This window comes from Pongo pygmaeus, chromosome 16, assembly GCF_028885625.2.
Source record: "Pongo pygmaeus isolate AG05252 chromosome 16, NHGRI_mPonPyg2-v2.0_pri, whole genome shotgun sequence".
Lineage (NCBI taxonomy): Eukaryota > Metazoa > Chordata > Mammalia > Primates > Hominidae > Pongo > Pongo pygmaeus.
The window spans coordinates 83606229-83631047 of record NC_072389.2 but is presented as its reverse complement, the minus strand read 5'-3'; the positions used below and the strand labels follow the sequence as shown (position 1 = coordinate 83631047).

The 24819-nt window shown below is 59.1% G+C and overlaps 1 protein-coding gene across 1 annotated transcript; it reads right to left on the bottom strand.

The window, feature by feature from the left end:
- Positions 1-8: 8 nt before the first annotated feature.
- Positions 9-11101, bottom strand: LOC129013871 (chondroitin sulfate proteoglycan 4-like). The gene is given in 14 exon segments (XM_054450592.1): positions 9-89; positions 248-300; positions 303-354; positions 356-414; positions 558-692; positions 793-991; positions 2690-2866; positions 3173-3655; positions 5374-5869; positions 5871-5970; positions 5973-6441; positions 6443-8905; positions 10159-10322; positions 10936-11101. Coding segments are annotated over 14 exon segments (5097 nt in total).
- Between the last annotated feature and the right edge of the window lie 13718 nt (positions 11102-24819).

Sequence of the window (24819 nt, the reverse complement as noted above, 5' to 3'; positions counted from 1 at the left end):
GCCCTGCTCTAGGGCCCGGTATCCCTAACTTCCTGCATCCTTCTCCCTCCTTCTGGGAACATGAACTTGCCCTGCCAGTGTGGCAGCTCCTGGAGGGCAGGATACCAGGGCCTGGTCTATGGCAAGCCTGGGGGTGTCTGCTGCCAGCGATGCTGGAGCTGGCACCCATGTCCACATGATGTCCATGGCATAGCGGCCACCTGAGGCTGGTGGCGTCTGAGTGGTGGCTGCAGAGTGGGGCCCTTACCTCTGCCTGAGTGAAGTTCACCAGGGCTTCCCCTGTGCTGCCCTGCTGGGTGAGAACAGCCGGCCCAGCTGGGGGCCCGAGACCACACTGTAGAGCAGGAGCTGGGGGGTCGGTGCCTGCGCTGGAGCTGGCTCTGAGCCTCTGGTTGCTGAGTGGCTGGATGGACCCTGCCAGAGGCACAAGGGGCCATCACCGTTTGAGATCCAGGCCCAGGCCTGTGTTTGCAGAGAGGCAGCATGACCCTGGCATGCCACCCTCAGCTCCGCCCCAGCTGCCGGCACCCAGGAACACCTATGATCAGCACACCCACCTGGACAGACAGTCAGTGTCCAGCTGCCCTCCAGCAAGAAGAACACTTGCTTCTGGGCCATCAGTCAGAAGAAGTGTCCGGAAGAAGTGTGCTCGTCATCAGAGAAGCCAAAGTAGATGCCTCCATCCAGGGATCCTGGGACAGGGGCATTGGGTCCAGCTGGCCCGAGCTGGCTCCCCATCTCACGGCACTCCCGTGGGCAGCAGGAACCCAGGGCCCAGCCCTCAGCACCCACCTCTGTGTGAGAACAGCACAAGCCCGCCGTTCAGCTGGGCCTGTGTGAAGCTGCGCACCTCGGTGCCTGGCACACCCCGCAGCACTACCCACCCGTTGCTGGGCTGCTCGATGGTATAAACCAGATCCTCGGACCCAGAGTCACTGTCCATGTGCCTCAGAGCCTCTGCAGGGATGGGCGCAGTGGCCCCCTCCCACATCTGGGAACACAGGCCTGTGAAGGTTCTGCCTTGCCACACTCACCCACCGCTTCCTCCCCGGCCCTGGGCTGCCACCAGGGCTCCAATCCTGCTGCGGCTCAGGCCCTCAGGTGGCATCAAGGCTGGCGCCGCTCTGGCTCCCCTGCACAAAGGGTCCCCCCGCATTCACCTTCCCTGTCACCCCAGGGAAGGCCCCAGGGAAGGTCACCCTCCAGGCCCAGCCTCCCTGCTCTCCATCTGCCCTAGTCCTGCACGTCCCTCAGGGCCAGCTTATGTCCCCTACCCAGGAAGGCCCCAGCTCTTACCCTCACCAAGTTCTCACTCCCAGAAACCCCCAACGCTGACCAACAGTGCTCCTTAATCTGTCTCAGTGGTGGGGCAGGGGTCTCCTTTCAGAGCCTCCGTGTGTGCCTGGCCAGGGATGGGCACAGGTGGGAATGGTGATTTTAGAAACGGGCCCTCCTTCCAGCTGAGGGAGGGGTGGGTGGTGCAGAGAGTTGGGGGGCTGATGGTTGTCACTGTTCTGCAGCACAGAAACAGCGCTGGGATGGGCCCAGGTGCTTCCAGAGCAGTTAGGGGCCCTCCTCATGTTGGGCAAAGGAGACCCCTTTTCAGGCCTCCCACTTGCACGCGGAGCAGGTTCCTGTTCCTGAGGTCCTGGTACCAGTCTTGCTGGGTCAATTACTTGCGGGCAGAGCTGCAGTGGGACTCACATGCCCAGAAAACAGAGCCTTCTGGCATTCCTGGGCTTCCTCCCCCGGCCCCGGGGAGCCCTCAGGCCCAGCCCTGGCAGGAGGGGCCATAACGTGGGGGGCAGGACCCCAGCACTGTGCTCCCAGAGCAAACACGGGTGGATGGCACCACCTGGTGGCCATGCTGCCACACAGCCGTCCTGGCCTGTGGTTCCAGAGCAGTGTGTCCCACTCTTCTGCGGCTGCCGCACCACCAGGCCGCCCGCTACGGGCACATCCTAGACCACCAAGGCCCCCCCTCACCCCCGCCCCCGGCACCCCATGTCAGAGACAGCCCAAGTCAGCCCTCCTGTGGAAACTTCAGTGGCTCCTGCTGACGGGAAGGACGCACCCCAGAAGCTGGCATTCAAAGCCCTGCCATGTGGGCTTAGTAAAGCCGTGCCCTTTCTGTTCCACCAGAACTACTTTTGCAACCATGGAGAAGTTCCATCCCATGTCTGGGCCTCAACTTCTACCTGCAGAGTGGGGCCCTTACCTCTGCCTGAGTGAAGTTCACCAGGCCCTCCCCTGCACTGTCCTGCTGGGCATGGAACAGCCTTGTGCAGGAGTTTGGGGACCCAAGCCGTAGCCTTCACTTGCTGGGTGAAGGTGGGAAACTGAACAGCTTCTGCCCTGAGGCCTGCCCTTAAGGGCTTGTAAGTGATTCTGGCAGGTGTTCTGGTCCTGAACCACTGAGGAAGGAACAGCAGAGCCACCCGTGGCCGCTCAGAAGTCTGCCTACCGCCCTTGCAAACGTCCAATAACAAAACCTCCCACCCACCTGTGTTCTATTGCAGCACCATCTCACATCTCCCCTTCCAACAACCCCGTGAGGCATGCGGCAGTGTCCCCATTTTGCAGAGGAGGAAACTGAGGATCAGAGAGGGGGAGCTCTGTGCCAGGAAGTAGGGGACGCTGGCCTCTTTCTCGAAGCAGACATGGGGGGTGGTCCCAGGGATGCTCTTACCTGCAGGCCTGTGTTTGTGGTGAGGATGGGGGGTTGGTCATTGACAGGCAGGAGAGTGACAGTGAAGGCCACCGGATGGCTCTGGCGGTCCATCTCGGAGGCGTTAGCCATCAGGACAAAACTGTCTGTCAGTGTCTCGCTCCCGTTGTGCACGTAGCGGATCAGCTGCTCTTCCACCTAGGGGCAGGCCCAGGGCTGGCAGTCAGGCCCCAGCAGCACCCTTCATGCCCTGCCTTTGGGTCCAGGAGGAGACTGACTCTTTTAGGGCTTCATTTTCCATTGGTGGAAAATGGGGACCATAAGTTCTGGCTCCGAGGAGTTGTGAGGAAGGAAAGAGATATGGTATTTAAAGCATAGGTGCTTCTGAAATGTGACTCCCTGTCTCCTCTCTGTGTATAACCCCCAGACTAGGAGTCCCCGGGGCTCCCTCCACTCTGCCCCTAGAGCTGGGCTGCAGCCCCTGGGCCTCTCTCACAGCCATACCTCTCTCCAGGAGAAGGCGCTGAGGGTCCTGGCTTGAGGTCCGTCCTCCTTCTGCAGGGCTCCATGTCGGGGTGGCTCCAGCACCTGCAGGCCGAGGCCCGGGAGAGTGGGGAAGTAGGGCCCGGCGACGCGGAGCAGTGGAGGGGCCAGGGTGAAGCTGCCACCCTCAGGGACGCTGAAGTTTTGCGCCTCCAGTGGGATGGCAGTGGGCAGCACCTCCAGCTCCACACGGATGCCCTCGAGGGGTGCACCCAGGCCTGAGGCCACATCCAGCGAGAAGGCATCGCTCCAGGCCTCAGGGTGGGAGTGCAGGTACAGGACTCTGCCTGTGTCCACTGCCTCCTGGGAGAAGCTCTGCACGGGGTCCAGGCTGGGTGGCTCATCTGCCAAGGCGCCACGCGACACCATCACCAGTTGGCCGGCACTCGGTGGGCTCTTCACTGAGAATATGATGTCTGCCGGCGGCACTGCCTCCTGGGCTGCCTGGTTAACAGAGGTCACGAGGACTCACAGGGGGCCACAGAGGGGGTCTCAGAGGGGTCCATTGTGGTCCTAAGCAGCCACAACAGGCTTGATATTGCCCCACTTATTCCTCTAGATACCACTGCTCATTTAGACACACAAACACACACGTGGGTTCACACACACAGCAGCCAGACATGCAGCTGGTCACATTTTTTGTTTTTTGAGACAGGGTCTCACTCTGTCACCCAGGCTGGAGTGCAGTGGTGCGATCACAGTTCCCTGAAGCCTAAACCTCCCAGGCTCAAGGGATCCTCCCACCCCAGCCTCCCAAGTAGCTGTGATCACAGGCACGTGCCACCAGGCCCGGCTAATTTTCTGTATTTTTAGTAGAGATGGGGTTTCATCGTGTTAGCCAGGATGGTCTCGATCTCCTGACCTTGTGATCTGCCCACCTCAGCCTCCCAGAGTGTTGGGATTACAGGTGTGAGCACCCGCGCCTGGCCGTGCCTGGCTAATTTTTAAACTTTTTGTGTACAGATGGGGTTTCACTGGGTTGCCCCGGCTGCTGGTCACATGTTAATACCCACCCCACACACAGTTGCAGGGAGTCGGTCACCCAGCTTGAGATGCACTCCCTCAGGGAGGTGCGTAATCACATATCCCTAGACTCAGTGACACAGACACACGAGTTCATCATATGCTGATGCAGTCACACATGTACACATGCGCGTGTGCACACGCACACACGCAGGCCCCCCTGCTCAGGGTCTGTTCAGGCCTGTGGCTGGTTTGCAGGCAGCACCTCCCCAGCCCCTGCTATTACCACCCAGGACCATCAGAGGGCGCCCCGCCCCACCCCTCCTGGAGGCACAGCCGCCTTCAGCCCAAGCCCTACAGAGCTCACGCCCCAAAGGCCACACGGGCTCCCTCACCTGATGGGCCAGCCACAAGAGGCCAAACCACCCCCAAACTCACATTCTTGTTCTATGCATTTGCCCGGAATGTTCCTTCTGCCTGGAATACCACTCCCCATTCTCTGCCCCCAACGGCCTGTGCTCTTCAGAGCCCGGCCCAAACGCTGCCTCCTCCCGCGAGGCCTTCCTGACTCCAGATCTGCTGGTTTGCTGTCGGCCCCAAGCTCCAGACATGCAGACCAGAAGGGTCTCCGAAATGAGCAGTGTAGGAGAGTAAGGCCGAGAGCGGGCAAGGACTGGCCTGAGGTCACAGGGCAAGTCAGTGAGCCTGCTGGAGGGCCCGTGGCTGCTCTGTGGGGTTCCTGGGTGGGCAGAAGCCATGCAGGTCTGGGCTCTGAGAAAAGAGCGGGGGACATAAGGGTCTGAGGAGTAGTGGCCTGCCTCCACGGCCAGCAATCCCTAAAGCTCAGGACCCATGATGCCCTCCCAGAGAACTGACTGCAATGCAGATTCTCGGGCTCCACTTCAGAGATTCAGTAGGACTTGGTGGGGTCCAGGAATCTGCATGCTCAGCCATGTCATGGACATGAGTGGACATGACCTCTGGAGGCACACACAACTCCCAGGAGGATGAGTGTATAGCAAACTCCCCAGAAACTCCTGGGAGCACAACACATACAGGAGCACATCTGAGGCACGTGCACACATGTAACCTGGGACCACCACAGCCACAGCCCAAGTCACATGTGTTCCTGGCATGGAGGCTGGGAGGAAGGCCCTCTACCTGGTCCACACCCCCGCTAACCACCTCCAGCTCCTCACCTCCAGCTGGTCCCTTCTGATCTCAGCTGCCTCTCCCTGGAAGACGTAGATCTTCTTGTGCCGGGCCAGCTTCAGTGGGGCCAGTGGGCCCTCTAGGGCAATGGTCACTTGTAGGGTGGCATCCGTGTGCACTGGCCCCATTTCCACAGAGAAGACCAGGGTGTTGCAGGGGCTGAGACTGCCATTGTGGCTGTAGAGAACGGCCCCATCCAGCAGGTCCTGCTGGGAGAAGGCAGTGGCTGGCTGACCAGCCCGGAGTAGCTGTCCCCAGCGAGGGCCGGCTGTGACGTGGTAGTGGACCTCATCTCCATTGCGGATGTCGAGGTTGGTGTCCAAGTGGAGCACGGCTGTGTCGATGGTGCCCTGGCCTCCTAGAGGGACCACAAGGCTGGAGCCGTTGGCCACACAGAGGTAGGGCTCCAAGGCCTGAACCTCCAGCAGCGCAGTGGCCTAGTGTTGCCCGTCGGACACCTGCAGCTGGATCCAGCCATGATCAGCCCAAGTGCATGAACAGTACTCGCCTCTTCCTGAGGTCCTCCTGGGTGAAGCGGTAGATGGGCCGCGTGGGCTCATCCATGGCCATGATACTGCCAAAGGGAGGTCCTTGCGGGTCAGCACCAGCTGGGCATCAGCAAAGCCCAAGTCAGCATCCCTGAAGGCCATGTCGTCTGTAGTCAGCAGCCGCCGCCCACCCCGGGCCACATGGAAGATCTGGCTGATGGTCTGCACGGGGGCGTGGTCATTCACAGGCTGGATGGCCACTCGAAAGACACCCCGTACCTCCTCCCAGGCCATGTCACCACTGCTCTCACCCTGGCGGGCAGCAACAAATGGGATATCATCTTCCACGGTCTCAGAATCATCATGCTGGTAGACCAGCCAGCCACGCAACAGGTCTCCATTGGTGAAAGATGTCACCATAGTGGTCTTGTCCTGTGTCCCACGCCAAGCCAACCTCCCATGGCGGGGCCGCTCCATGACCTCATAGAGGTAGCTGGCACTGTTGAGACTCTTGACAAAGAGGTGGTCAGCAGAGAGGACACCCTCACCACCCTCAGGCACCACGAGGGAGGACATTGGTGAGGATGGGCACATCTGGGTCATCACCAATGTGGATGGAGAGGGTACAGAGCAGGGGGAATGGTGGAGCTGTGACATGGAAACAGAAGGTGTCTTTGACTGCCTCCAAGGCACATGCCATGGCCCCATAGGTCACCCGGCCAGCCTGTACGTCATCCTAGGTGAAGCCCTGACCATCTGACAGCCTCACGCCCTGTAGTTGAAGGTTGCTTTTTCTGGGAGCCTGAATCATCTCATAATGGAAGGTTGGGGGGCTTGGGTCTGCCTCCTCCAGGGTGGCCTCCAGATGGGCTGTGGTGAGAGCCTCCTGATGGGTGTTCTGAGTGTGCAGTGGCTCCAGCCGCAGCATCCACACGGTGGCTCTCTGGATGGTCACTGGGAAGGACAGATTGCTCAGGATCTCCTGGCCCACCTGCACCTCCAGGGCCAGGTTCTCCATGGTGTCCTCAGCGTGGTGCTGTGGGTCGGTGCTCAGGTACCTCATGCGGCCCTGCTCCACATCCTGCTGGTGGAACGCCTGTGTGACCCACTACTCAGCACCCTCCACCCCTCCTGCTCCCTGCTTCTGCAGCTCCCCGAACTGCAGGGCTCCAGTGACACGGAACAGCACGCTCACATCCTGCCCCACGGTATTGGTCTCCACCAACAGGTTGGCAGGCAAGATGGGCATGGCAGAGCCTTAGGCCAGGCGCAGCCCTGTGCTGCGGTGGATCTGTATGGCCGGCAGGATGGCCACCACCTTCAGTGTGGCCAGGGGGCTGGCCTGCAGTCCATCGCTGACCTGGAATGTCAAGTCCTGTGCAGGGCCACCGCAGTGGACATAGACTAGGCTGCCAGCCTCCAACTCCTGGCAGGAGAACTCGGTCGCCGGCTCCCCAGGCTGGTCTCGGCGCTCCATGGGGAGGCCAGAGGAGGTGCCAAGGACCTGGAAGGTGAGGCCCTCACACGCAAAGTCCGGGTCATAGGCCTGGAAAATCTGAGGCCCCAGTGGCTTCTGTGCGTGTTCCAGGATCACCATGAGGCTGCCATGTGGAAAGATGATGTGGGGTGGGTCATTGACAGGGTTGACCTGGATGGGCAGGAGGTAAGTTTGGCCCCTCTGCAGGCATGAGGGCATGGACACCCGAGCTGTCACTGACACCTCCAGCATCAGCTGGTCAGAAGTGTCCTCAGAGCCATCGTGGATGAAGCGGGCCTTGCGGTTCACCACATCCAGGAGGGTGAACATTTTTCGTGCCTGGGCTCCCGGGATGTCCAGCTCGAGCTCGCTGTGGCGTGCCCCTCAGGTCACGCTGAACAGCACCTGGGATTTGCGCAGCTCAGCCTCCATCAGGTCCGGCATGGGCTGCACGTGCCACCACTCAAGCCAGACTGTGCCCCCCTTGGCCACCACCAGTGGGCTGATAGTCAGCAGCTGGGTGAAATTGGCAAAGACAGGAGGCAGCCCTGGCTCAGGCATGCATGGCTCAGGCAGCTCCATGGCTGGCCAAGCCTCGGGGGCCAGGGTGGAGAAAGCTTCATAATGGCTATAGGCATCGTCCTCATACTCCTCCTCCTCCAGCCTGCAGCCAGCCGCCATGTTGCGCGTCAGCAAAGCTTCCCGCAGCCCCCGCCTCTGGCCATTGACTCTGAGGTCTTCCATGCAGCCCAGCAGGGAGGCATTGGTGGCCTCTGGTGTCAGGCCCAGGCGGTGTTCCTGGAGGTGACAAGAGGACTCTGCAACCAGTCCTCCAAGAAGGGGACTGCCACGTGGCACCGGGTAGCTGAGGACTCCTCGGTTTGAAGTATGCATGGGGTACTGGTCCACAGAGGTTTCCAGCCGGTGAGCATTGATGTGGACACTGACCTCATGGGGCTGCCCATCGGCCACAGGCACACTGTTGTGGAGCAATACGGTACCCTGGCCCTTCTCCACCACGGCCCGCAGGTGGCCCTCAAATATGTCCACATAGATGAAGTCCCCACGCCGGCCCCCTGCCTGGAAGGCCAAGGGTGCCTGCTGGCTCTGTGTGGTGAGTGTAAACTCTAGGGTTCCTTCATCCTGAGTGCCCCAGGCAGGAAAGGCAGCCAGAGAGTGCGGCCCAGAGAAGCCCAGGGCCACATCATCACCGGCAGAAAACTCTTCAGCGCAGCCCTCATGCACATCGGGGGTCAGAGGCTGGAGGAGGCTGCGGCCATTGAGGGTGGCCACATGGAGGCAACCCCTCAGGGGTCGGCTGGTTCCCCTCAGGTAGGGCAGGCCAAAGCTCCCAGTGCCCCCAACAAAGAGCCCATAGGGGACCTCTAGGGGTGCTCCTGGTACTGCAGAGGAGGCGTTCAGAAACCCATCGACTGACAATGTGGCCCAGCCCTCTACGACAGTCAGCACCGTAGTGTGGGGGACGGAGTCACGCAGCAGCATCTCCGCTGGGGTCTGCAGCCTCAGCTCCTCCTGGCTTAGGACAAGTCTGACCTGAAGAGAGATGGGGAGTGGGAGATGGGGGACAGCACTTGGAATCCATCATTTCCCTTATAAAAGCATAGTGGGTTCCCCACTCTTGGTGCCCCAGAGCGGAAAACCTAGGACAAGGGCTTCTCTTGCCATCCTGCCATCTCTTTACTCATCCTCCAAACACTCACCAAGGGAACTCTGGGCCAGGCCTGGATGGGCTCTGAGGACCCTGATGTGAATCAGATGTCGTTCTTGCCCACAAGGAACTGACATACAGCAAGATGCTCTCCTAGAAATCCAACCTATATTTTTAAATTTTCCTCCTCTCTCCTTGAGTGAGAGGTGCCAGAAATATTGTCTTGGAACCTAGATTTCAGCCCTGGAATAATAGGGAACTGGGAATGCAATGACAGCACTAGACTGACCAAGCCCTAGTCCTCTCCCCACTGGGGTGTGGAAGGAGATGGCTGACCCAAATTTGTTGTTGTTTTTTTTTCTTTTAAAAATAGAGATGGTGTCTCATTGTGTGGCTCAGGCCAGCCTTGAACTCCTAGGCTCAAGTGATCTTCTCACCTTGGCCTCCCAAAGTGGCGGGATTATAGGCATGAGCCACTGCACCCAGCCTGGCACAAATTTGGAATAAGACCCTGGGTTCTTAAACTCTTCATGGCTTGGGGGAAGACTCAAGAAAGCCACAAGACTCCTTGCTAACAAAGCTTGTGGTGTCTTGAAGGATGAAATGGAAAAATGAGGAAGCTGAGGCAGTACTGGTGCTGTTACTGTCGTGGACAGACCGTGGTGCTGCAGAGAAATTGGTCCAGTGCCACAGGGATGAACAGGGGTCGCGGGGGCCCAGAAAAGGGCCTAGCCCAGGAGGAGGGGATGCCCACACTGAGACTTCAAGGAGAGGCTGGAGTTAGGCATGTGCAGGGAACGGGAGAGACACGCACCTGGCAGAAGGAGTGTGCATCAAGAGCCTGGCAGCAAGCGACTGTACGATGGCCAGGAACTGAAAGCAGTTCAGTGCGGTCAGAGCACAAAGGGCCAGCGAGGGGTTGTGGCGGGAAACATGGTTGGAGGGAGCCGGTGGGCAGAGCCAGTTCATGAAGGATTTACCATTTCTGGGCTGCTGCTGCCCATCCCATAGTGGAGAACTTAAGACCCTGAGATAAAAGTGATTTACACAAGGTCACACAGCCAGCTGGGGTTCATTCAAAGCTAGAGAAGGAATCCCACCCCGAATCCCGCCCAGATCTCAGGGGGACGTCACTCACCTGCAGGCGTCCAGAGTAGAGCTGCAGCAGGAGGTGGTCAGCTGGGCCTGCTGCCAGGAGAAGGAGGGCTTCGGGCTGGGACGTGGAGAACCGCAGCTGTAGGTCTATGTCGGTCAGAGCCGTAGCCACAGGCACCTCCAGGTGGTTCTCACCGAAGAAGGAAGCTGTGTGAGAGAGGGAGCTGTGGTCAAGGCTCAGACACTTGCCTGGAGGAGGCGCGGTGCCGCAAAGAGGGACGGGTGGGTTGCAGAAAGGGGTCCATGCTGGCGCACCCTCATGGTTCTGCTGTATGGTGCTGCCTCTGAGCACTGCCCGGGTCCCAGTGAGAGGTGACAGCCTGCTGGCAGCTCTCACAGCCCTCACTCGCTCTCGGCGCCTCCTCGGCCTTGGCGCCCACTCTGGCCGCGCTTGAGGAGCCCTTCAGCCCACGGCTGCACTGTGGGAGCCCCTTTCTGGGCTGGCCAAGGCCGGAGCCGGCTCCCTCAGCTTGCCGGGAGGTGTGCAGGGAGAGGCGCGGGCGGGAACCGGGGCTGCGCGCGGTGCTTGCGGGCCAGCGCAAGTTCCGGGTGGGCGTGGGCTCGGCGGCCCCGCACTCCCGCCGCCCCGGGCAGTGAGGCTTAGCACCTGGGCCAGCAGCTGCTGTGCTCGACTGCTCGCCCGGCCTTAGCTGCAATACAGTGATGGGAATGGAAGAAGACAGCTAACATGGGAGAAAATTATTAAAACCGAGAAGGAGAAATCAAGATGCCCTCCTCCATAAAGACTGGATTCACATACAGACCAAGGCCCGAGGAAGGGGATAGAGGAGGAAATCTCGAGGCAGACAGAGAAGGCGGGACGTTGGCAGCAAGCCTGCTGCTGTGCACAGGAGTGAGGAGGGGACGGCCAGCCAGCCTGCTGGGGAGGGAGGGCTCTGCTCCAAGACGAAGCCGGACTTCTCCATCATCGCCCCTCGGGGTTTGGCACCATGGGGGGAGATCCTGGCTCCAGGTCTAGGCAGGCAGGGGTGAGGGAGTCTGAGGGGGCTGTGGGATGGGGTGCTCTGGGAGGGCCAAGGCCGGGATGAAGGGCTGCCTGTCTCCCCTCATGGGTGTGTATGTGGCGGGGTGGGGGTGGGGTCGTGGCCCACCTCGGGGCTGAATGCCGGCTGTGTGAGAGCATGGACGGGCCAGGTGCGCTTCCCCAGCCAAGGACCCTCCCTGAGGTCACCTGGCCCTCTAGACCTCAGGTCAGTTCCCCTCCCCTTGCACCTCCAAGGGACTCCTCGATTTTACTTCCAACAATCTACTTCCAACCCAGCAGGCAGGGCATGGGCGAGTGTGTGCGGGAGTGTGGGTCAGTGTCACGTGTACACACGTGTGTGGCGGCAAGGCAGGCGAGGAGGGGGTGCACTGGGTCCCTGGTCTGGTCCCGCTGTGGGCCCTGGATACTGAGCCATAACTGGGGCTCCCCTCCCCAGCACATTGGTCTCCCTGGGCTCCTCAGGCAAGGGAGAAGCTGTCTGGTGTGCCTACTCAGGGGCGAGCCCCTCTCAAACCTCCTCCCAGCAGAACCCCCAAGGCTCAGCCACCCACACTGAGCTATCACCTTCCCCCAACCCTGTTACTCTGAGGGTAACAAGGGGGTAGGTTACAGGAGAGACTTAAGGTCAGACTAAGGGGAGCGACCTGCCCAGTGATGACACTGGGGTCACCAGGGCCCAGGCTAGATGGCTCATCACTGGCCAGGGTGGGCTGCCTGGGAGACGCTCACACACCTGCAGACCCCACAGGGCTCACTGCTCTTTAGCCACTCTTCCTGGCTGCTTCCAGACTGGGATTCCACCACCCAGGGCCATCCCCGCGGCCCACAGACTGCCTGCTCCTCTCCTGTCCCGTGAGCTACTGAAATGCAGACAACAGTAGGTTAGTTCCAGGCCAGGCGTGGTGGCTTATGCCTGTAATCCCAGCACTTTGGGAGGCTGAGGCAGGCGGACACCTGAGGTCTGGAGTTCGAGACCAGCCTGGCCAACATCGCAAAACCCTGTCTGTACTAAAAATACAAAAATTAGCTGGGCATGGTGGAACACACCTGTAATCCCAGCTCCTTGGGAGGCTGAGACAGGAGAATCACTTGAACCAAGAAGGCAGAGGTTGCAGTGACCCGAGATGGCACCACTGCACTCCAGCCTGGGAGACAAAGCGAGACTCTGTTGCAAACAAAACAAAACAAAACAAAACAAAACAGTAGGTTAGTTCCAAATCCCATGGAGCTTACAACAGCAGCTGTCCTCTCAGGAGACACTGCTTTATCCCAGTGGGGCGCTGGAGTGCCAGGCACCTGCTCAGGTGACTGCCTCCACATCTAAATGCTGCAGAGACCTCTGCCAGGGTCAGGGCAGCCCCATCCCTCCTTGCCCCAAGAACTCTTGAGCCAAGAGACGCACACTCAGGTCAGCTGACCTTCTGTTTAGTTGCCTTTCCGGTCTCTTGCAAGGCCAAGGAGACCAGGGAGGAAAACAGTTTCCTCAGCTATTGGCTGGGCCCTGACCCTGGTCACTAGCCTCAGCTACCATCCTCTAACCAAGCGCTTTGAGTCACCCATGTAGAGGGGCATGTGTTGGGGAACATTTCCAGTTGAGGGAACCCATCTGGAAGATGAGTGGAAGCAGGGGCAGGTGGGGTGGGAGAAGCTGAGCTTGGTCCACAGAGGCTGATAGGGGCTGCGCCCTGGGCTCCCAGCCACATGTCCCAACCCTGGGGCCTTGTGGAGCACAGAGGAAGCAGGAGGGGAAATGAGAGGTTTTGAGGGAAGAAGCAGCCCAGAGTCCACCCAGGCGGGAGGGCTGGGCCGGGGGAGGAGGAAGTGGGAGGGCTGGGCTGGGGGAGGAGGAAGCGGGGCCTCAATGGTGTCTTTGTGGGAGCCTTGCTGCTCCCCAGGCCTCAGGCGAGGAGGGTGGGGTGGCTGCGGTGGGGAGCGGTTCCAAGAGGCTTTTCCCTGCCTTATAATTTTCCCTCTTGTACAGGGAGATGGGTGGGTTTCCAGGCCCCTTCCATACCCTCCTTTCCCCCACTTTCCTGGCCCTAGCGGACCTGGGACCCTCACTCAGTGGACCCAGGCTGGGGTGGGGTTTCTGGCAGGGAAGAGAAGAGTGAAGGACCCTCACTTGGTGCTGCGCAGCCCCCCAGGCCCAGCAGGCTCCTGGGAGGCATCTCCCACGTTACAGGTGAGGAAACTGAGGCTCAGAGAGGGCAGTCCTCCGTGCTAGCCTGTGGAGCAGCGGCAGGGCTGGGACTTAAGCTCCTGCGGGTGTGGCTCCAGAGCTAGGGGCTGTGGGTGTCAGCAGGGCACATGCACCGTGTGTGCGCCGAGAGAGGCGTGGTGGGTTTGCTTGCTGCCTGTCAATCGGAAGTGGAGCATCTGCCAATGGCCCCAGTGGGAGGAGGGTGTGAGAGCTGGACCCCAGCCTGGGGAAGACATATTCTTTCCCTTCTTGTCCCCTGGGGCTCTTCTGTCAGGGCCGGGTGGAGGGGGCAGCGAGGAGGGGAGGGAAGCATCTGCTCTCCTTGGGCAGTTTGGCAGCCCCGCCTCTGTGGCTCTGGGGCTGGCCGAATAGGGAGGGCCCTTCTGCAGGGGCTGGCGGGGGATGACTAAGTCCAGAAGCCAGTGATAAGTGCCAGCCCTGCCCACTGGGGACTTGGAGGTCTGGGAGGAGGGTGGAGAGGCAGGGGGTCTGGGTGGGAGCTGCCCCAGGAGGCTGAGGGCCAGGCTCTCTCCTGGGTGGTGTCCAGGACCAGGCAGCCCATGGCTCATCTCTGAGTCTCCCCTCGGCTCTGGCAGCAGAAACTGCCGAAGACAGGGTTGTCGGGGCGGCGTCTCAGGGCTTCCCCAGCTTGGCAGGCTGGATCTGGAGATAGTGAGTGTGTGAGTTGGGATGGGGGAAGAACAGAGGAAATGGTGACTGAGGGTCTGGACGGCTGCCTGGACCTGAAATCTGGTGGCACAACTTGTGCACAGTAGCTTGTATGCCTCCTCCTCAGTTCCCCTGCCTGAATACAGGGCAGAGGGTGGGCTCACCCCACAGACAGAAGTCCACATCCAGGGCAGATGCCTGGGTCAGGGCTCACACCCCCAGCACACACACAGGGCTCAGAGCCATGCTTTCCCTGGCCTCAGTGTCCCCATCTGTGAAAGGGGACCTGGATAGAGGGACCGACACACATCTGGCCTCTGACCAGCCCAGCAGACTGGCAAGAGGTGTGGCCACTACCATGGGTACAGTAGAGCCATCTCTGGCCTAAATGGCCACAGGTCTGGCCAGACTGGAAGCTCTTGAGGACAGGACCAGGGCCCACATCTCCTGCCCAGGGCGTCTGTGCAGCCAGGAGGCCCATGGACCTGTGATGAGGGAGGTGACGTCAGCATCTAAGGGAACGAAAGGATCCAATGAGGTGGCGTTTGCCCCGCGTGAGGGGTTTTCTGTCAGGCAGAGCTGTCCCACCACAGCAAGCCCCGGCACTGGCGGTACTCCAGCAGGAGGGCGTTGCCGGGGGGTGTACCAGGAAACCTCAGTGTCCTTGCTAGTGAACCTCTGGGCTACCCAGGCCCATCAGAGATCCCGAGACCAAGACCTCTCTTCCTGGGCAGGCCTGGCTCCTCCTGGAAGAGGTTCCTGCCTAGCACCCCCACCTGCCAACTGCCTGGAAGCCTGCAGCCTGTGGGCCCCCCTGGAGCTGCGCCCACCGCCACCACACTCCTTCTGGCCCTCCTTGTCTCTCCCAGCCTCAGGCCCAGCCTCTGCTAATGCACCATGTCTCTCTCACTGGCACCAACTCTCCAGGGCTCTGGGCCCACTGCCAGTGTCCCTCAGATGTCCAAGCCAGGAACACCCATAGGAACCCCCAAGCCCAACCCCACCCAAAGCAAGGAGGACTCAGTGTCCTCTCCCCTACAGCCAGCTCGCCAGCCCCATGAAGGCCCGACTGTCCACCTGTTGCTGAGTAGGCATCTGAGGGTCACGCTGGACTCTCCTCCTGCTCCCTCCCCACAGCCACTGCTGATTAATACTCAGGTTCCATCCATCCAGCCCCCAAATTCTCCTTCAAATTCATCTCCCTCTCTTGCTCCCTGGTCCATCCATAAGGCAGCTGGCCACCGTCCTTGGTCTGGCTTAATCAATCTCCTGCCTCCCTTTGCTAATAGCAGCCCCAGTTAACCCAAACTGAAAGCTGCTCCCTCAGCCTCCCTTGCCTTTGGTGGCTCCCACTGCGCCAGGGTCAGGCCCCCACCCCTGGGTGGCACTGAAGGCCAGGGTGCCCTCGACTCTGCCTGCAGGGTCTCCTGCTGTCTTCCAAGGACACTCCACGCCTCCACCTCACTAGACCCTGCACTGACTCCACGCACACCTAGCAGGGCCCGACTGCTGCCTTTGCTCAGGCTGGGCCTGCTGCTGGGCCAGCTCTTCTCTCCTGTCCGCCTGTGAAGTGTCCTCATGCTCTTTCAGGAAAAAAGCCCAAAGCGCCTTCTTTGTCCTTGGGGTGCAAAGACACTTGCTGCGGCCCAGGGGGCTGTGCTGTTGTCACCTCTCTCCATTTACACTGTGAGCCTTGGGGACAAGACTGACCTTGCTTGGGGACAGGAGGTGGGAGGAAAGGAGGGAGGGGCCCACCAGGGAATGAGGGCCATGGGCCCAGTGGGAGGGGCTGCCTCTGGGAGCTCGCCCCAGCCCTCCCTACCTTGTCTTACCTCCGGGCTTCTTTCCAGGCCTCCTCTGCCCTCCAGGGACCCAGGGCTCAGAGGCAGGGGACTGGACACAATGGCCTGGGAGGGCTTGAGGGACTGCCCCAGCCAGAAACTGCTTTTCTGGGCCTGTGGTGACAGAGTCTGGTGCTTGTTTTTAAAGAAAATAGAATCCGAGCCCCTATTTGTAGCCAGAGGCCACAGCCACAGACAGGAGACGGATGGGGTTTGAGGCTTACAGGCCCCTGCTCTGGCATGGACTGGGAGGTGGGGCCATTCCCAGGTCCCCCTGCCCGCCTTTCTCAACCCCCAAGGAAGTGCCTGTGGGATCCTGACACTCCCTGGGACAGGATGTAGCCTGCACTTTGGGGCAGGGGAGGACCTGGTGAGGAGGGCGGAACATTTCTCAGCATTGGTCCCTGGGGCCCAGAGTCCCTTGTGGGAATGGGAGGAGGTGAGGGTCTGTTATGTCTACTGAGAAGGCAGAGAGGGCCCTGGGGAGGGGTGGGGTGCTGGTGGCAGGGAGCACTTCTGACTGCCACGGAACCGGGTAAAGGAGAAGGGAAGGAGAACAGAGCAGGACTGGAGAGATGGGCAGACAGACAGAGAGACAGGGTAAGAAAGACAGACAGAAAGAGATGGAGGAACCAGAGCCAGGGGTGGGAAGGGACAGAGAGATGGAGAGAGCAGGATGGGGGGATGGACTGAGAGATGGGGGGTGCTCTGCAGCCTGGTTGACCCTGAGCAGGGGCAGACAGAAGCCGTGAGGGGAGACTGAAGTGTGGCTTCCGTCCCATAGAAAGTCTTCATGGTGCTCCAGGCAGCGTGGTCAGCGTCCGGGTGGAGCCGGTGAGGAGGGAGGAAGCAGGCGTCTCTGTGGCCTCGCCCACCCCCAGCCTCCGGGGTCTAGGGGTTGGAGACCCTCCATTCCCGGCAGTCTCCATGGGGAAGGCCCAGGCCTGTTGGAGGCAACACGATGTGGTGGGACAGAGCCCAGATTGACCTTGTCACCAAGATCCCTAAGGGCTGTCTTGGGCACGGCCAGGACCTTGAGGGACAGGTCTGGTCTCTGCCTTGCTATGGAGTGGGTTCCCTAGGCCTGGAGGGCTCACAAGCTAAGGCTATGGCCTGGACTCACACCTGCTGCCAGCCTCTACGCAGACCCCTCCCTTGGCTGCGCTTGTAGGGGGCTGTGGGGTAACTGTAGCCTGGGGCATGTGTCATGGAGCCACAAGCAGTGACTCAGACAGTTAAAAAAGGAGTAGCTCTGAGTGGTGACTCAATTGGCTCTGGAGGGGCTGGGTGGGTCTGGCTGGCACAATATGGGGTGGTCTGGGTTTATTTTTGGCAGGGCGAGGCTGGGGCTGGGGCCAGGGGGTGGAAGATGGGAACCGGGGGTGGAGAGGAGCTGCTGCTCTCATCCCGGGGGGAGCCCCAGGGCTCCATGCCAACTTAGGAAAGTGGCTTTCCAATGCCAGGGAGTCCTGGCAGGCTGGGCTGCTTCTCAGCCCCATTCCAGGCCTAGCCTGCCTTGTTGCTTGGCCCAGGACAAGCAGCTGGCTCTCTCTAGATAGAGGCAGAGCCCCCTGTCCTGTTCCCAAGAGGCTCAAGCTCAGAATTTAGAGCCGACCTAGGAGACTGAAGATTCCACCCAGAGGCCCAGATAGGGCCAGGGGTCTCCCCAAGGCCACACAGCAGGGCCAGGTAGCCCAAGGGCTGTGGCACCATCAGCCAGCTGGCTCAGGTCTCTACAATATCTCCCCGGCCCCAGGGCTGTCCACGGTTGGAGGGACAGCCCCCATCTGAATACCCACCCCTGGAGGGGCTCAGCCAGGCTCCAGATGGGTGGCCAGAAGCACATGGGCCCCAGATGCCCAGAGATGGAACCTCGGCCAGGGGCAGCCACCTGGATTCCGTTAGCACATGTGGGTGGGGGGCCTGGCCGGGCCCTGTCCAGGGGTCTGTGGAGAAGAGTCACCTCTACATGGGTGAAGGCAGTGGGGGCCTGCATAATGGGATCTTGGCCTGAGGGCTCAGGCACGGGCCGGCCCTTATCCGAGGTCCCTCCAGTGTCCCTGCCCCGAGCTGCGCACCCCACTCTGCAGTCACCTCCCCACACCTCCCCCTACTCTGAGCTCACACATACACCCATACCCCTGAGGGGTCCTGGCAGCCCAGAGCGGAGAGGGCTGTCCCCTCCCTCAGTCCGGATTTCTGCTCCTCGTGATGCAGCCACCACTTATATCATGAGTGGTGGTAACAGCCCCATGGTGACCCTGGCAGGTGAGCTGTCCCATGTCCCTGGGCCCTGGCCTCCAGCCCCCACCTCCAGAGAGGGACTCGTGAGGGGCTGGTAGAGAGCAAGGAAAAGACAGGCTTCTAGGGTCCCTCGTCCCATAAAAGGTCCTGGTGCCTACTCATTCTCTTCTCCCCACCCACCTGCTCTGGGGACAGGGGGTTCTTGCTGTGCTCTGGCCCAGTGAGCCCCATGCTAGGGGCTGTTAGGCTTGGGAGAAACAGGCCCTGGGGAGGGCCAGGGAGGGGCTGTCCCTGCTTCTTCTAGCACTGGGAGAGGGGTGTGGGCCTCAGCCCAGTTAGCCAGACAGATGCAGACCCCCACCCCCTCCCACCTTCTGAAGGGTCCTGGGCTGGCAGGCAGCCGCTGGCTGATACCCTCTCCAGAGCCCACCTCTCCTTTTCCACGTCACTTGGTCCCACACAGACTCACGGGGCCACTTCCTCTAAGCCTTTGCCTCGGAATCTTCCTGAAAGACTCCTAAGTAGAAGTCCCCATGTCACCAGGCCACTCCACCCTGGGAAGAAGATGCTAATAGCAGAGTGACTGCAGCCTCAGGAGCAGACATCCACCGAGCATTGATTCCAGGCAGTGTCTTGCTTAATCCTCACACGTAATCCTCGACGTAAGAGGTCGAAATTATTTAACCCTATTTTAGAGAGGAGAAAACTGAGGCTCAGAAAAACAGTCACTTGCCCAAGGTCACGCATGGAGTGTTAGGGCTGGAATTCAACCTGAGCTCTCTAACACCGTGTTTCACCACTGTGTGCCTGGCCTCCCGCTTCCCTGTGTGGGTTCCCACAGCTCAGGACTCAGAGGAGGGAGAGGTGGGGCCTGAGGGGCAGGGAAGGGGCTGCCTCTCAGCTGCTCGCAGACTCCCAAAAAGGGTGATTTGCTCCTTCCTTGACCAGGATGGGAAGTAAGTGTGTGTGTGTGTGTGTGTGTGTGTGTGTGTGTATCTGTGTCTGTGTCTGTGTGCATATGTGTGTGTATGTCTGTGTGTGTATCTGTGTGTGTGTCTGTGTGTATCTGTGTCTGTGTGCATATGTGTGTCTGTGTCTGTGTGTATGTGTGTGTCTCTGCATGTGTGTGTGCGTCTCTGCATGTGTGTGTGCATGTGTGTCTGTGTGTATCTGTGTATGTGCATGTCTGTGTCTCTGTGTGTCTGTGTGCGTGTGTGTGTCTGTGTCTGTGTCTGTGTCTGTGTGCACGTGTGTGTCTGTGTGTATGTCTGTGTGCGCATGTGTGTCTGTATGTCTGTGTGTCTGTGCGTGTGTCTGTGTGTATGTCTGTGTGTGTGTCTGTGTGCGTATTTGCATGTGTCTGTGTGCGTGTGTGTGTCTGTGTGTCTCTGTGTGTGTGTTGTGTCTGTGTGTGTCTGTGTCTCTGTGTGTGTCTGTGTGTGTATGTGTGTGTGTCTCTGTGTGTGTGTGCGTGTGTGTGTGTGTCTGTGTCTCTGTGTCTGTGTGTGTGTGTGTGTGTGTGTGTGTGTGTGTGGCTAGGCCTCAGGCCTGCCTGGCTGGCCTCCAGCTGCAGGAGAGCTGGTCTGGCCCCAGCCACTGTGCACAGGGAAGGGGCAGGGAGAAGTGGGTGTCGTGGGAATCAGTGTCCTCGTCCCACTGGTATTTATAGCTGCCCCTCCCTGAAATGTGGGTGGGGGAAGGGGCTGCTCTTAGGTGGGAATGGAAGTTGGTCTCTTCTCCCCAACCTGCTCGGACTCCCCAGAGAGTGGACTGGCCCAGGCCAGAGGGCCTGCGCTGAGGGGGTTTTCCCTGGGGCTGCTGGCTCAGGGGAGGGACACTCCTTGCCTGCTGAGCAACACTGTGTGTGTGTGTGAGTGTGAGAGTATGTGAGTGTATGTGAGTGTATGTGTGAGTGTGTATGTGTGTGTGTGTGAATGTGTGTGTGTGTGTGAGTGTATGTATGTATGTGTGAGTGTATGTATGTGTATGTGAATGTGTATGTGTGTGAGTGTGTGTGTGCGCACACACGCATGTGCACTTACTGGGTGTCAGGCTGAAGAAGGTCATGGACCAGGCACAGAGGCCAGGTGAGGGTAGGGGAAGAAAGGCCTGTAACCCCACAGAGATGGAGGGCAGGGCCGCAGGAGAGGGGCTGTCCAGGTCATGGGTCTCAGAGCCATCTGTGGTTAGAACAGGCTCCTGGTGGTGGTGATACTGGAGCTGAGCCTTGGAGGATGGGGGAAAAGGAAAGCCCGGTTTCATGGAGCAGCTTGAGCAGAAGTGGAAGGGTACCAGCGGTTGTGGATTATTATCTGATGGCCTAGTTCTATCTGATCAGCCAGTCCGTGGGACACAGGATCACCTTGACCAGGGAGGATGATATATTTGGGGAAAGAAGGACATAGCACAGCACAGTTGAGCATCCCTAATCTGAAAATTCAAAATCCAAATGCCCCTAAATCCAAAATTTTTGAGTGCCAATAGGATGCCACCAGTGGAAAATCCCAACACATAAGAACTTCTTTTTTTTTTTTTTTAAGATGAACCCTCACTCACTCTATCGCCCAGGCTGGAGTGCAGTGATGCGATCTTAGCTCACTGCAACATCTGCCTCCCAGGTTCAGGCGATTCTCATGCCTCAGTCTCCTGAGTAGCTGGGATTACAGGCGTTGCCAGCATGCCCAGCTAATTTTTGTATTTTTAGTAGAGACAGGTTTCACCATGTTGGCCAGGCTGGTCTCGAACTCCTGAGCTCAGGTGACCTGCCTGCCTCAGCCTCCCAAAGTGCTGGGATTACAGGCATGAACCACCGCGCCTGGCCTCCATGCGTAAGAACTTAACATAAATTTCTCTCAGGTGAGAGAACTTAACAAAATTCTGTTAAATTAAAGAACTTAACAAAATTCTTTAAAAAAATCTATAAAGTTACCTTCAGCCTATGTGTATAAGGTGTATATGAAGCATAAATCAATTTCATGTTTAGATTTGGGTCTCATCTTCAAAATATCTCATTATATATAAGCGAATATTCCAAAAGCCAAAAAAAAAATTCCGAAATCTGAAACACTTCAGGTCCCCAACGTTTCAGATAAGGGACACTCAGCCAGTGTGGAATGAGGGCCAGCAGGCAGCGGGCAGGAGTGGGAAGCTGGGGCAGGAGAGGCCACACAGCCCCAGGCCTGCTGTGAGGAAGCTGGGACCGCCTTCTGCTCCCGGCCTCCAGGCTCCCAGACTTGGGGAAGGACATCTTCCAAGGGCCCTTAGTACCAATCTTCATGGAACCCAATCTATAAACAGGTTTGTGGAGCGGCTCTGCGTGAATCAGGGTGGGGCAGGTGTCCCATATTCCCAAGCTCAGCTGCCTCCGGGCCGGCTCAGCTGGAGAGCCCTGGGGTGCGCCTGGAGCACAGTCGGAAAATCCCTGGTTGGCTCAGTGATGTCTACACCCCTCTGGGGGCCAGGCTGTGAGCCCTACAATGGGGGAGACCCCTGAGCAAAGCAGGTGGGATGTGTGCTTCCAGGGAGCTGCTGGTCCTGAGGGTGAAGCTACCCCCCAAACCAGGGCCTAAGAGTAGGGAGCCCTCCCCCTAATCTGCTGAGGACTCACTGTGTGATCTGAACAAGCAGGCTCCTCTGTCTGAGGCCGGGTTTCCCCAGGATCCATGGGGGGCAGGTCTGGGGTCAGGGGTTTCTGCAGTAAGTTCCGGAAAGGGAGGCAGCATCATTGACACACCTCAACCTTAGGCTGCGGGAGAGAGCCACACACTGAAGTGTTGAAGCAGGAGCGATGGCTGGAGGCCTGGCTAACGCATGCCAGGGCTGGCAGAGCCGGCCTGGGCCTGGGAAGGAGCTGAGCAAGAGGCAGGAATGCTCAACAGGACAGGCACTGTCCCTGACGAGGCCCACCCCTGCCACCAGGCCACCTTGACGGCAGCCCTACAGCTATCACCCTACATCAGAGACAAACGTGGCTTCATTGGCAACCCTAGCTTTGGGGGGAGAGGGTTTTTTGAAGGGGATTTGCTTAGGCTGTGAGAAAGTGGGGAGGGTTTGGAGAGGGAGAGAATGCTGGCTGGTGGGGGATGGGGAGACAGGAACAAACATCTGGAGTCCTCAGGGAGCTGTCTGTCCCTGCAGACCTCTCTCTTTCCCCTGCTGGGGCCTGAGCCCACTGGTGGGTGGCTGTCCCCCTGGCCTGATGTGGGGAAGCTCGCTGCTGTTGGGGTGAGTGAGAACACCATAGCCTGTGTGCCCAAAGAGAGACCTGAGGCAGTCCCTGCTTTTCTCTGAGCCTCAGTTTCGTCATCTGTAAAATGGGAATGTTGGACAGGTATGGTGGCTCACACCTGTAATCCCAGCACTTTGGGAGGCCCAGGTGGGAGGTTTGCTTGAGCCCAGGAGTTCGAGACCGGCCTGGGCAACATAGTGAGACCTCGTCTCTACAAAAAATAATTACTCTGGTGTGGTGGCACATGCCTGAAGTCCCAGCTACTCAGGAGGCTGAGGTGGGGAGATCGCTTGAGCCTGGGAGGTTGAGGCTGCAGTGACTGTTTCCTGACCTGCAGGGCTGCTGTGGGGCTGCCGGACTGACTAACATGGTTAGTGCCCACCCTGGGACATGGGACACCCAGCTCGTACCTCTGGTGCGAGCGCTGCAATAAGACAGCTCTGTCCTCTCCTGTTTGGAGTTACAGACCCTCCTGAGAAGCAGAGAGAGCTAGAAACTCTTGCCCCGTGGAGGAGCCAAGTACAAAATTGTTCATACAAATTCAGTTCATTCAAAAATTCCTCATACAAACTCAGTAGGAATGGTAATACAGTAAATCTGAAACCTGCTCTAGGCCTGCAGCTGGAGGAAGAGTCTTAACTCTGGAAGGCTCTATTGAACTGACATATGCTGGGGCGGAGGGCATGTTGGAGGCAAGAGGAGAGCTGGATGGGGCAGGAGTCAGGGAGAAAGGCAGTGAAGGAGCAGAGGGACCAGGGAGGGGCCAGTCTCCAGTCCCAGACCCACAGGCCCCTTGTTCATTTTCTCCTGGCCTTGAATAGAAGACACAGCTCAGGGTGGCACCCCGTCCCCATCCTGTGCTCACTTCCTTCCCCGCAAGCGCCACTGGCCCAGATCTTTAAGGTAGGGGACTTGGAGACAGAGGCAGTAGCCATGCTCATCCAGGTCTGTGAGAGTGGCCATGTGCATGTGTGTTTGCCCACATCTGTGTGCGCCAGTAAGTGTGGATGTCAGGACTATTTACAACTCCCCCTCCCCTGCCCGCCCCTCCTGGGCAGCACGCCCAGTTCCCAGACACAGCCTATACACTTCCTCCGCGAGCTCCACACGCACCCCACTCCCCTCCTGCCGTCATCGACAGCCGCCTGGCCCACCTGGCATGGCCCACCCCAGGCCCCCCAGGCGGGCAGCACTAAAAGGCCCTTCTTGTCCTGCCTGGGCGGGCAGGTGTAGAGAGGGAGGCTTCGTTACACTTGGCTCTAGAACAGTTTTTCTCGAATCTGGATGGGCTGGGCCAAGGGCCCTGCCCTGCTCCGGAGGCCTGGGGTGGCACACAAGGTGCACACAAGGCTCAGTGCCTGTCCCAAGCACCATAGGTCCCCCCAAGCCATCCTGAGAGGCAGCAGGATCTACCCTGCTTCAATTTCTTGTACCTGGTGTCCCTGCAGTCCTGCTGGCTAAGATACCCCCATCAGTTCTGAGTCCCCACCCAGGTAACACACAAGCCCTCCCTGCCAGGTACTCCCCCACCTGGGTCCCACTTCAACCCCTCACATTCCGCCTTTCAAAGTCAGCGATGCCAGCGAAGAGGTGTGGGAGCCACCACCCCTGCCTGCCCTGTGTTCACTGTGACCCCCGACTAGATTGTCACCTCCTTCCTTCTCTGCCTGTCCTTCCAGTATCAGCTCAAATCCAATCTCCCCCGACTAGAATGTCACCTCCTTCCTTCTCTGCCTGTCCTTCCAGTATCAGCTCAAATCCAATCTCCCCCGACTAGATTGTCACCTCCTTCCTTCTCTGCCTGTCCTTCCAGTATCAGCTCAAATCCAATCTCCCCCGACTAGATTGTCACCTCCTTCCTTCTCTGCCTGTCCTTCCAGTATCAGCTCAAATCCAATCTCCCCCGACTAGATTGTCACCTCCTTCCTTCTCTGCCTGTCCTTCCAGTATCAGCTCAAATCCAATCTCCCCCGACTAGATTGTCACCTCCTTCCTTCTCTGCCTGTCCTTCCAGTATCAGCTCAAATCCAATCTCCCCCGATGCTTGGCTCTCTGCTGGGGCCTCCCATACAGCTCAGAAGGAGCTGGACACCACATCTGTCACCCACACTGTCACAGTGGCCCAAGCCTAGGCCCCCACACAGGCTGGGAGCACCTTCGAAGCAGGGCTGGGGGCTCTTCCTGGGCTGCTGGGGTTCTTGGTGGAACTCAGAGTACTTTTCTTCCTCTCTGGGGCCTCAGTTTCCCTCTTTATACAAGTGGAAGATTGGCCCAGATCGCCTCTAGGGTGCTGACTGCCAGGCCCCCTGACCCGGATGCCTCAAATGTTGATGAGTGGAGGGAGAGCCTCCCAGCATGCCTCATTTGGATACGGGAGGACGAGGGCCTTTGCAGTCAGGGGCATCCGGGAGGGGTGGGAGGGATGCCTTCCTCAGGCAGGGGCTGCCCCTAGTGCA